This window comes from Pterocles gutturalis, unplaced genomic scaffold (assembly GCF_000699245.1).
Source record: "Pterocles gutturalis isolate BGI_N339 unplaced genomic scaffold, ASM69924v1 scaffold29695, whole genome shotgun sequence".
Classification (NCBI taxonomy): domain Eukaryota; kingdom Metazoa; phylum Chordata; class Aves; order Pterocliformes; family Pteroclidae; genus Pterocles; species Pterocles gutturalis.
Window position 1 is genome coordinate 275 of NW_010147035.1, and position 12722 is coordinate 12996.

General features: G+C 41.0%; 1 protein-coding gene across 1 annotated transcript in view; it reads left to right on the top strand.

Moving 5' to 3' along the window:
- Nucleotides 1–699: 699 nt before the first annotated feature.
- Nucleotides 700–12722, top strand: part of LOC104470856 (VPS10 domain-containing receptor SorCS3-like) — a gene marked incomplete at its 5' end in the record, with an annotated part of 28202 nt that continues 16179 nt past the window's right edge. The window contains 3 exons of the mRNA XM_010085933.1: nt 700–871; nt 7638–7824; nt 10670–10803. Coding sequence (XP_010084235.1) covers nt 700–871; nt 7638–7824; nt 10670–10803 — 493 coding nt within the window. The remainder of the gene's footprint in view (nt 872–7637; nt 7825–10669; nt 10804–12722) is intronic.

The window sequence follows — 12722 nt, forward strand, 5'->3', positions numbered from 1 at the left end:
CTGGAGTCATTTAGCTTCAGAGACTCCCTTTCAGCTGAAAGGCTGCTGTAAGTATGGGATGTAATTACAGGAGCCCTGGCCAGTAGGACTCCTTGTAGCCTTCCTGACAGAGAGCAAGAAAATAGTTGAGGTCTGTGTCTTCTTAACCAATCCTGTATTTTTACTGTGAAATTACTAGAAAGAGTTAGTGACCCTCAGCAACACTGGAATAGCCAAGTGTCTTGCTAGTTAGCCAAGCTCTTCCAAGAAGAGCCAAGAGAAAAAATTATTCCTTGAATCACTTTAAAATTGAACAGGACAAAGCTCTTGCAGATCATTCCAAGTGCCTTTTAGCAGAGTAGAGGCAGGCAAAATGTAATAAAAAGCATAAATAAAAAGCTGGGATGCAGGGGGCAATCCTACAGGCATGGGGAGTTGAGGGAGTTCTCTGCCTTTTAGCAGTGCAGAGTAATTCACCTCCACAATGTGTCTGTTCTCAGTGATGCTGCTGAGAATCTCTGGAGAAGGTTGGACTGTGATTTGTTTGGCTTTCTCCTACTCAATAAAATGTTAGGTTTCTTTAATTCTTCCTTTCAGTGAGGGAATCATGCAGGCAGTTAACCTTTGAAAAAACACACGCATTAATATGGAGAAACAAAACAAAACAAAGAAACTTTTCTGCCCACTGCCTGAGCCCGATCTTTTGTTACTGTTCCCCAGGTACCGAAGGATTGTGTCTAACAACTGCACAGATGGCTTGCGAGAGAAGTACAAGGCCAAGAGGGAGAAATGCCCTGGAAAAGCTCCTCGGGGACTGCACATCCTCACTAGTGATGGAAAGTTGATTATGGAGCAGGGACGCAATGCTACCTTCATCATCCTTATGGAAGAGGTGTGTTAGTGGTCTCAGCAAACCTTTCACTGTGTGGCACGAATGGCATTCTTTTTCCTTCACCTGTCAGGGTGCTGAGAGGAAAATAGCGATCAGGTGGGGTCTTGAAATGATGAATGCTCCTGAGATTGAAGAGAATTAATGAAAGAGCGATATACATGAAACATACATACAAATCATATTCGGTCAAGCCGAAGGAGTATTTGGACAGTTATCTTGTCTATCGGGGATGATGATGCCAACACTGAAGAAACATAGATCTGGTCAAAAATATATATCCCCATCAGCTTCTTTCTGCTTCTAGTGAATTGTGGTTTACGAAGTTTGTGAGGCAGAAATGGTATCTCTGTGCATAGTAATTCTCTTTCTGGGATGAAAAGCTTTAGCTGAAGCTTTGCTGGTAAAGGTTAAGAACAGAGGGGAACATTTTCAGACTCCCGGGGAGCAGTGAGAGACATTATTGTTTTGCAGTAGGAACTGAACCTCCTCAAACCCCCTCTCAGCTCCCCAGCCCATATCTGTTTTATTTATTTATTGGTACGATTCCCTCTGTAGTCAACAGTAGTGATAGCAGGCCTGCTGGTGCCCGAAGCATCAAAATATTGAGGCACTTCTGTTGGTCTCTCTGAGTCAGGTACCCCTCTGTTTGGCAAACTTGTATGGTGCATCCTGTGTCACCAAGGGTTGGATAGCTAAGGAAGGCACTTGGTAAGTGTTCAGGATGACAGGAGGGTTTTCCAAATGATCTTATGCCCCTTCTGGTCTGTGATTTGATTTGGTGTTTAGGGATATACGTGACTGCAGCACAGAGAGCCCTGCTGTGTTTGCAGCTGGTGCATTCCCCTGCTGGCTTCTGACTGCCCATGGAAGGTGTCATTGGAGGTCCAACAGTGACTTTCCCACAATGTATTACATCTGTTTCCTTGTTAAACAGAAGGGTCAGCTCACAAGCTCACTTCTAACATCTTTGCATGTCTCAGGAGGTGCATCCAGGGAGTGATGTGGTTGGTGTTGGACAACTACAAGTACATTTTGTCGTCTGCTCTGTCCTGTGTACTTCATTTTGGGACAGTACCTGGAGACAGCTGGGAGCCAGACATGTCGTGGTCACGAACATAAGAACAGTGACAGCAGGAGAGACCAGATGCCTGTCTCCTAAGTATCCTGCTCTGACAACAAGCAGCATTAGATCTCTGGAGAAAGCGTATTAGAAACAGTGCAAGCCTACTGTCCCTTCCCCTCCCAGTCTCAGGAGTAGCCTCTGTTGGAAACTTGGACCTTCAAAAATACAAGAAACTGTTGTAAATCTGAGCATACTACCATGAAGGCGTATTTTCTCATGATACCATGTGTTTTTTGTTTTTTTTTAAACACACACTTCTATTACTTTAAATTCTTATACAATAACTGAATGTTTCATTGGGACCATACTAATCTGACAGAGCCTCTTTACATGCTTCCTTAGAGGTTCATGCATGCTCAGCTTTTTATACAAAGGGGATTTCTTGTCTACCTGGCTGATTATTTTAGATTCTGCAGACTTGACAAGGTAAGACGATTTGTACAGACACTGTGAGTGGGAGTTCAGAAAAGCACAGACATAATCTAAAAATTAGGAATCTAGTAGCAATTTATTAAGGAACTCAAGCAGAACTGCTGCATACAAAGAATGATAAACAGATGAGGAATAAGGCAGCAGTCAAGGTAGCTGAAGGCTGGAGTCTTTACCAAGCTTTAGAGATTGAAGAGGCAGCTGAATAAATATGTGAGGGCATTCACTCTATGTCCTTTATTGAAAAATAAGGATAGTTAGAAAAACATTTCATTGAAACAGTTTTTTTTTCTAAGGGAAGAGGATTTTCGAGAACATGTCTTTGTGGGTGAACAGCTTATTCCACAGAGAGTTGTGTGTGGGGTTTCTTAAAATAAGAGATTAAAAAAAAGGCAAACCACAGAGATTTTGAGCAAAAGTGTTCCAGTCTTTCAGTGTGAACCTGACAAAAATGAATTGTCATTAAAGTGTTCCTTGTTAGATGTAAGAAATAATTTCTGCAGAAGACTTAATTATTGCATACTCTGCTGGCATACACATTCATTCCTGCCTCTCTCCGTCTCCTCTGGTGGGTTGTTTTGCACTTATGTCTATGCTCACTTTCTGAGCCAAACAGCAGTCTGACAAGCTCTCCTGTACATACATCTGTGTGGTCTCCATTCAGCCTTCCTGCTGTTTCAGACTAACCCTAGTCAGCAATTTCATGATCAGCCATCAGCCATGAGTTCCTTTCTACCTTCTAGTACAGACCCTCAATATATTGGTGTGACTGACCTTTGTACTGTCCAATGGTAAATTAAGACTTTATCATAATTAATTGAAAACTAATTTTTTCTGGATTTATAGCTTTAGCTTTAGTAGTATTGTTCACAGTGTTAATTCAGAATATGTGTGTGCCCATGACAGGAGACAAAGAATGCTTGATGATTTTGCTGTGTTTTTAGAAATATGGGGCTGGACCGTGATTTGGACTGTGTATACGTGCAAGGTAACAGGAGGAAACAAGAACCTTTTTTTAACTTTTTTTTTTTTTATTTAATCTGAGTTTGAGCACAAAGAGATAACAGAATCCCAGATTGCTGTTGTCTGGAGTTGAGTTTTTCACCGGATCTATGAATCTGGTTTTGCACCTGATCTTTTCCGTGCATCCCTACCTCCTCTCTGAAGGGTATTTAAACTCCCCTCAGGCCTAAATGGTTGTTTATGTGGCAGCTCCAGTTACTGAACTGTTCTGTTCCCTTGTCTTCTGTTTATGCCATCTCATAGCTTCCCTCTTTCAGTAATTACAAGGTTTTGTAACAGGGTTGTAATTGTAAGTGAGCTGAGAAGGCAAGCAGTGACTGTTCAAAGAACAAACCTGAGCAAGTACTGGAGCTCCACACATCTGTTAGAAGATTGCTAAACTGTGCTTATAGAAAGAGATAGCCACATCTATGTCATATTTGTATGCAAACAGTTTGAGAGCTTCATCAGAAGACCCAAAATACATAATGTATATACATTATTCTCCCCCCTGCCCCAAGAATATGTTGAATGGAATAGAGCCCTTCTGAAATCAGTGGGAGTTTGGGTCTTAACTTCAGAGGGCCAAAATTTCAATCACTGTTCTGTCTCTACAGTTTTTGTCACTTGGCTAGTGTGGTTTCCAGGCAGGAAAACTTCCCCAGGTGAGTCTTGATGGGGAGATGACTTTGAAGGGCTGTTCCACGGCAATACTGCACTCCACCCATTCAGCTGCCCTTTGCCTGCTCACTGATTTCAGTGCGCAGAGCTCCACTCTTTGTGACAGGCCCTAGCTTGTTCCCTTTTTGTAGTTTAGGGGGCTTTAAAGCAGTAAAACGTGCCTTTTGAGTGCACATGGAGAGCAATGACATTTTGCCATTTGAAATGCCTCTGCTTCCTTTCTATTTTAATTTTTGTTCATAAACTTCAGAATATCTGACATCATGTGTGGGGCTAACACACTTGTTTTAGTATTTTATATACAGGATACAGAGGTATGGAAAGGAGAAAGAAAACATGATTAGTGTGATGGGCAGGCTTTGCATTGAAGACCCAACTCCCGTAATTGGGTGGAAAGATGAACTGCTACTGTTTAGTCAGGAAAAATGTGTTCCTGCTTATCCACTTCGAACCTTCTAATTTCAGATACAATCATATTGGAGAAGCAAGGAGAAAATAGAAAAGAGAATTTTAAGGCATGTGAGAGGAACTGCCATGATGGGTGCAAGAGATTTCAGCCTGAGGTCACCAGTGATGAATCCAGCCCAGATCAAATTTTTATCCTCTGTTCAGTATCGTCCATATGAAATGAACTTGTAGTCTTAGTACATTCCCTTGAGAAGCGGTTTTGAAAGGTTTAACAAGCTTTGAGAGCCTTTCTGTCAAATAACTGAATACCCCAAGAGTGTAATTTTGCCCCTGCTAGAGAATTTTTCAGAGTGCCTTAAAAAACTCTCTGTCAAAAGGATGTTATTGGCTACTCAATATTATAGATAGGTTTAGAGGACCACTCTAGTCCTCTATGTTTTCTTTTTGGTTTATACTTTATTTTTAATGTCCTAGTAGGACAGAGGTGAAAAGGGTGCGCTGATCAAGTCAATAGACAGAACTCCTCTGGCTCCTGTGGAATGGGAATGATGAAGCGAGGAAGGAGAGAGATCTAACATATATAACCAGATATCCATATTTCAAAAACTACATATAATAACCCTGTTTATATGAGTGTGGATCTGAAGACTCCAAGTATATACTCAAGGCAAATTCACATCTGAAAAATACCCTTACTACACACTGATCTGTTAATGCAGACATAGCCTATGAGGAAGACGAAGTCTGTGGGGCATGCCGTGTTCCTGATTATCTACACAGGGGACCTGCTTCAGTGGAGTCTGGCTTCTTGTCTGTGCTCACAGGCTTCCAGCCAAAGGGACAAGATCAGGTGCACCTTCAGGACTGGGACCAGTAGCAGAACACAGGATCCTGCCCGTGTCAGTACTTCAGTTGCCACTAACACAGTATGATGGCAACTGCCAGAATGACAGCAGCTCCCGTGAGTTTGGAGTTGGTGGAGGGCAAGAGCTGGGACTCCTTCCCTTTTGTAGATGTTTCTATCTCTTCAGGAGCCTTTGTTGTGCACCTTTTGTCTGAGTTGCTGGTCATTTGGGTTAGAACAACCTGTGAGATATTTAATCCTGATTTAAGGACCAATTTTTCCAGGACCCAGCCAATATTCTGTCTTTATCCTGACTGTTCTGGGATGGTAAGGAGTCATGATCCAAAATGTATCTGCTCTATGTATGAATGTGTTCAGACCATATGATGAAATCACAGACCTGAGGGTCACAATCAGAATTTATACTGCAAGCCATGTGTTTTGCCACACGCAGGTAAACTTGAAAGTTATTGCTCAGAGGAAAGGTGGTGCTGCCAGCTCGAAAACTTTTAGGGTCTGTCACAGATGTGCTTGTCCCAAGCAATCTTTTCCCTTTGACTGACCTGCACAATTTTTCTAGGAAGTCATGGTTTGTTTTGTGCAATACCTGACCCAGAGGCTTTAGTGAAATCTGTGAGTTCAGTGGTCTTTTTCAGTGAGCCCAGTGAAGCCACAGTGAGCTCAGAACCTGCGGATCTGAGCTGGCTGTGGAGGGATTGGAGGTACAACAGAACTGGCTGTGAGTTACATGGTTGCTTCCCTCCCTTAGATCAGTGTGTACTGGAACTGCACATTGGCTTTGATCCTGACCCTGTGTGTTTACAGCTGTGATGGGGTTTATGAAATGGCCATGAAATATTTCAGAATTTCCTATGTAAAACAAACAGTTAAATTTAGGAGCAGGGGTTTTAATTTTTTTTTTTCCTCTTTGGAATCTCACCCTTATCCTCAATGTATCTGGGTATTGGTTTCAGTTTTAGGCTAGGAGCATCTCCAAAAGGCAGTGTTATCTTCATCCATAGTCAATACAGTGGAGACCTTTCATGAAAGGAAATTACTTTTGTATACAAATTCTATATGTGCAGAAAGCTACAGAGATTTAATCAGAGGCACAGTTTTATTTCAGTTTAGTGCAATCACTGCAGTGGGCTTTAGCTCTGTTTAAATTAGCCTTGTTTTGTGTTATTTTTATTCAGCTAGGGACAAGTATAAAGGCTTCAAGAAACAGAAATAATAGACACTTTTACAGTTCAACTACAGTGTTTTAAAGCGTGATTTAAATTAAAACGGTGCAGCTGCTGCCTCTGGACAGTACCTGCAATGCTGGAATCTCTCTTCTGTTGTTCCCTCCTTTGTTTAATAGCTTTTATTGACAGTAATCCCAGAAGGGATTTTATCGTCATCTGTTTCATTCTCCTGTGAATCCAGGCCGTATCTCTGTGTTGACCGATTAAATTAGACAAAAACTGTCCATCCTCAGTGTGGGACTCAACCTGTACAAATTCGGCCATCCTGAAGTTACATGTGTAGCTGAAACTAGTCATCTAGACTCTCTATCATCAGGGTACAGGGATGGATATTTGCATAAGATTATTTCATGTCACCTGTCTCATTTGTCTTAGGATGGGATGTGTTGGTCTCTTGCTGTCTTTCTTTCTCTCTCGGACTACCCAGAAAGCCTGGAAAACTAGTTTAGACTAGACTTACAGCATCTAGCTGTCTAGGTTCTGTTTCTTTGGAATGTACTGGAGAGCCACTTCAACAATTGTCCTGTCTCCAGTGTTTTCCCAATGCTCCCATGTGCACATGGGAATTGCCATCCAGTTAGCATCTAGCCTACCATCACTGTAGTGCCTTCCATCTCACTGCCTCTGATGGAGGTAATTGTTGGACACCATCCATTCAATGAAAGGCTCTGCAAAGTCCTGGCCACTTCAGTGACACATAATCCCCAACCATGAATTAAAAGATTCAAATATGGTCCCCTTGATATATGTGTGTTTGGCACTCTGCCCTCCCAAATCTCTCAAACCAAGACGGAGGAATAACATCTCTTTGCAGGTGTAAATATTCAGCTATTCTAAACATTGCTTGTATATAACTACCTAGTGTTGATTTGAGGCTGGCCACCTCGGGGACTGACAGAACAAAGCTAGGCTTTTTTTGGTAAAGTTGTGAGTTGTGTCCATGCTCATGAAATGGAACTGAGAAGTGGGATGGAGGGTAATATAAATCACTCTCATCAGCCCAGTTTCCTAATCCAAACTTCTCTGTTGCAGGGTGATCTCCAAAGGACAAACATTCAGCTTGATTTTGGAGATGGCATTGCAGTATCCTATGCTAATTTCAGCCCTGTTGAGGATGGCATTCGGCATGTGTATAAGAGTGCTGGAATCTTTCAGGTGACAGCATATGCAGAGAACAGCCTGGGCTCTGACACTGCTGTCCTCTTCCTGCATGTGGTCTGTAAGTACATCCTGCTGCTAGATTCCTTGTATGAAAACCTGACCTCACTGAAAATCCCTGCAACTTCAGCAGGGCCTAAGAATACAAACCCATCTACATAGGCAGCTCACTCTCCTCCAAAGGCTTGGACTTTTAGACACTCTTCCATCTTGTTAAGTAAACTCCATTGAAGAGTTTTCAATACACTTCTAATACCAAGAGGTTTAGATTAATCTACTAAATTTTGAGTCAGTTATTCAGAATTTGTGAATTTACAGTGCTTATTAAATAAAAGCATTATGCTGAGCATACGCCCTGGGATATGAATGTACTGAGGGCTAAGGTGCTACTTTTCGTATTTCATGTGTTTGACGTGCATCCCTGACATTTCCCTCCTGTTTGGTAGATCAATGCAATTTCTGTCCACTTGGCACATGAGCAGACTCAAATATAGAGCCTCCAGCTGCCTTTCTCAAAGCCACAGGAGAGAGCAGAGGGTGTGGAATACATGATGGGACCAGGAAGAACCCAATTTTTTTGTCCTGCTCTCAGACTACTAGATCTCCTGGGCAGAGCACTCCATCTGTGTTCAGGTGTACATCATTGGTTTTGCCCCTAATGATGTTCACAGCCATGTCCGTCTTTCCCCTTAGCCTCTCAGAATGTCTTCTAGCTTGTCTGTCTTTTACTTGAGCTTTTCTGCTGGAAGGAAGCAAGTCAGAAATTTCCAAAACTCAAGAACTTTTTTCTTCTTTTTAATTTCAGGCTCCCTGTATGAAGGAATAAATGTTCCTTGAAGCTTTTATTATGCTCATAATTCCCTCAAAGTCAATCATGGCTCCATTTAACAACCTGTTATTAGAGTATTAACTGTTTTTTCTTCCACCTTGGGCCATTAGCCGACAAAAGTGATGGTTACCTGGTAATAACAACCAGCTTTGTATGGATTATCTGATTTTTCTCTTAGGAACTGCTTTTTCATGGTGAGGATTTTAGAGCAGAATGCAACGAGGGGCAGTTGCTTGGCCTGGTTGTGGTACTCTATGCTCTTCTCAGTCTCTCAGATCACTCCTGTGACTTTTATAGCACCCTTAGCTGGCCAACTTACTAGTGTTACCTCTAAGGAAATATTTTGCAAGCATTTACATTCATGCTAACACTGAAATAAGATGATACCTCAGTACTAGATTTTTAATATATTTGGAGGTACTAGTCAATATAACAGGTTTGACCTTGAAGCTCAAGTGTGCAGACAGAAATGCCTGCTGTATAAATCACCCTTATTATACAATCTGGTGCTGGAATCCTGTGCTGAAGAAAAGGGAGAAAGAAGCTCTTTGGCCTCAAGCGACAGTAGTTTTCTACCCTGCACCTTTATAAGTGTCAGTCAACTTTTCACCTTCCTGGAATCTGCTGTCAGGCTGCTCATCTCTTCATTTAAAGGAAATTAAGATGTTAGGGGTTTTCATCTTATGTGCACTGTCATAAAATATTTGATTTGGGGGAACCTGCTATTCTTGGGAACCCAGAGTACTTGCTATGGGCAGAGTTCCAGAGTGAGTTGCTGTAGAGACCCTTTAGGAAAGGGGGGGAAAAAAAAAAAAGAACAAGTTTTAAGGAGCCAAAAGCAAGAATAGTGTCCCATTGTGCTTGGAGCTGTATATTCTGGTGGTAAAAGAACAGCTCTTGCTCTTCAGAAGCTTTGTTATCCAAGTAGGTGGAGAAGTGATTAATGTCCCCATTTCATGCTTGAAGAGCTGAGGGGTAATACAAGAAGATCGTCTCAGTTAAAATCAGCGAATTTCCTGCTTCCTAGAATTAATTCTTATAAAAAAAAAAATCTCACTTCTTTCTTATATCATCCTTTCCTTCTCACAGTGATAGTCTGTCAGTTTTCTGTGCTTTAAAAAGTACCATCCAGAAAGACTCAGTAACACTGTCTGATGTGCAGCAGTTATCAGCTGAAATCCAGTACCAGTAAAACCAAAAAACTAAACAAGAAGGAAAACAGTAGAGATAGTAAAAGCTTTAAACAAACTAGCAAACAAAACCTCATTATTTTTTAAACATGCTGTTTCTTCTGGAGAGGAACTGGCTTCTTAATTCTGGACTTCATGCTCTGGACTCATTCTGGACATTTGAATTTATTAGACAACATTTTGCATTGATATCTTGTTATTTTGTAAGTCTTTCAGAAACAAGGTTTTCTGACAGTTCAATGCTTTGATATCCAAATGCACACATCTTTCAAGTAGTTCCTGACTTTTTGCTAGTGGTAACTGACTCCCCAAAGACTTTTCAAAGTCAGGCCAAAGTCAAAATATACCATGGATTTCCAAAATAATGAATCTTTCTTTTGGAGATCTTCTAAAAAACTGCCATAAATGCCTCATATATAATCAGATTCAAGTGGTCTTGGCTAACATGATTTTCCTACAAATCTTAGTAGCTCAGTGGATACATTTTCAAGAAAACACCTTCCTTCTCTCTTTTGTCCTGTCCCCCAAGCTTTCAATAGCAGCTTGCCCTGTCCAATGCAAAGCCAGTTCATTGTTGTCCCTCAAACTGCGTAAAAGAAATTCTAAACACAGTGGTGACCCTGTCTGAAATTAGCACTGTTGAAAATGTGGATTTCTGGCTCCCCTAGAATAAAGAGTGAGAAAAAAAAGGTGCGTTTTTATGTTTATTAATCTGATATATTTTTCTGTTGCTTACTGACTGATGAAATTCTCTTGTATTGCTATGATAGAGTCTCACTGCTGACATAAGACATTTGATTTATTTAAAAGAAAGATCCTTGCTCTTCATAACTGCGCAGAGAGGATTTAACTCAAAGCCTCTAATAATGAACTCTCTCTTCCCACAGGCCCACTGGAACACGTCCACCTGAGTGTCCCCTTTGTCGCCATCAGAAATAAGGACGTCAACATCACTGCAGTAGTTTGGCCTAGCCAGGCAGGCACACTTACCTACTTCTGGTGGTTTGGCAACAGCACCAAGGTACAGCTGCCCTTTGCTTCATTTTTACTTCCTAAGCTTGTTGCACCAGACAGGGAACTCCCTCAGCCCTAATAAAAACTTCTTGCCTTTGCTTGTTTTGTGTTTTAGTTTTTTCCTTATCTAAAAAGGGTTGTTATTACCTGAACTTCAACCTTTGTGAGTTTATTTCCTCCTGCCTCGTGTTGTTCTTAGGAGTCATTACTTTTTTACATCTAGTTGTTACCAGCCCTACTGAGCTTTGGAGACCACTGTTATTACTAGTGTTCACTTGCAACTTAACTGAATTATATATCACTATATATGGGACAATGCTGGTTTTCAACATAGTGTTTAAGAACTGATGGTGTTCAAATAACCATGGGGGCTCCATTATGTACCAGTATGTAGTGTATAATGCTGGATTCCAGCACAATACTTTAAATCTGTTGGTGTTCAAATAACCAGTTGTATCTAGAATTTCAGGCCAGACTCTCAATGAATTGTTCGTGTCTGTCTGTGACTATTGGTAACGGTCTTGGCTATATTAGAGAGGGGGACGAGACTTTGTAGTGAATTTTCAAATTATTGTCAAAAAATTATTATAAAGAGCTTTTTTATCAATAATTAAAGTAAGTGAAACTACAGGTTGCGGTCATGCTTTCAAATGGAGAGAGCAGGATTGCTTATTAGCTACAGTTTTTACCGTAGGCTTTAGGAGTGAGACAGCTGACTCACAGGCACTGTCCTCCATTAGTACATCTAGGAAATGTACAGCTGATGATTTTGGAATGTAGTGTCTGTTGTTATTTACAAAAGCAGTTTTAAGCCACATCATTGTCTATGTTATTGAAAGTGTGCACTGAGGTGAGATCACAGTAGAAAACAGTGGGGATTTTACATGAAATATGGAACTTGAGATAAAAAATAGCAGGCACATGAGGGTTTTATTTTGTCTTTGACAAAGCTGCTTGCGTTTTAACCTCTTACCTTAGCTACCAACAGTAGCAGGAGAAAAAAAACAACAGTAAATGCTATGTCTACTGGGATTTTACATCAAGTTAGGAAGCTTACTGTAAGAACTCACTTATTTTTGTGGAAACATAATTGAGGCACCGGAAAAGCTCAGGAACAAAAAACACTGACTGTAACTTGGCAAGCTACTGTGACCTAGCTGAGCTATGGCAACCACCCACATTACACACATCCAGTCTCTGACAAGTACCAGCTAATTCCATGTAGTTTGTACCACACTGAAAGAGAGGGATGCAAAATTACGTTACAGTTCAGCTATTTTTGGCTCAGTGCTCACACATGGACAGCCATTGAAGTATATCTGAGACAATTTAGGTACTGGTAACTTGATCAGCTGCTTAAGCCCTCCAGTGTACCCAGGTGTCAGAGTTTTCCTGACATTGTTTTTGTCCTTAATATAGAAGTTGGTTGTGAACAGGGCCTTAAAAAAACATTTTTTTTTGAAATAGAAAGTAATCTAGAAAAGGTAGAGCAAAGCAGTGGTGTTTGCTGAAGATTTCCATGCAGCTCTCATTGTGCTTGCATCTGGGTTGTAAATATGGTCTGTTTTATCTTCTAGCTTAAATTTCAGACCCATAGGCAACAGAGTACAAACAGGGATGGATGCATATAGGTTGGTTGCTTTGGACACAGCTGCACATGAAGTAGCTGATCCTTATGATACCTTGGGGTGGTTGTACTTCTTGCTGAAATATGTTGAGGTGTGGATTAGTAAAGATGGTGCCACTTCCCTGTGGCCAAATCAAAGGCCCAGAGAACCTTTCATTCTTTGCAAAGCATTATGTCCAGCTACCTCATGAAATGTGCTTCAACTCTGACGGAAATATGGCAAAGGATATATCTATAACAGCAGCAGCCACCTTTTTTTTTTTTCAGGACAACAGATGCATCACATCAGAATTCCTTCT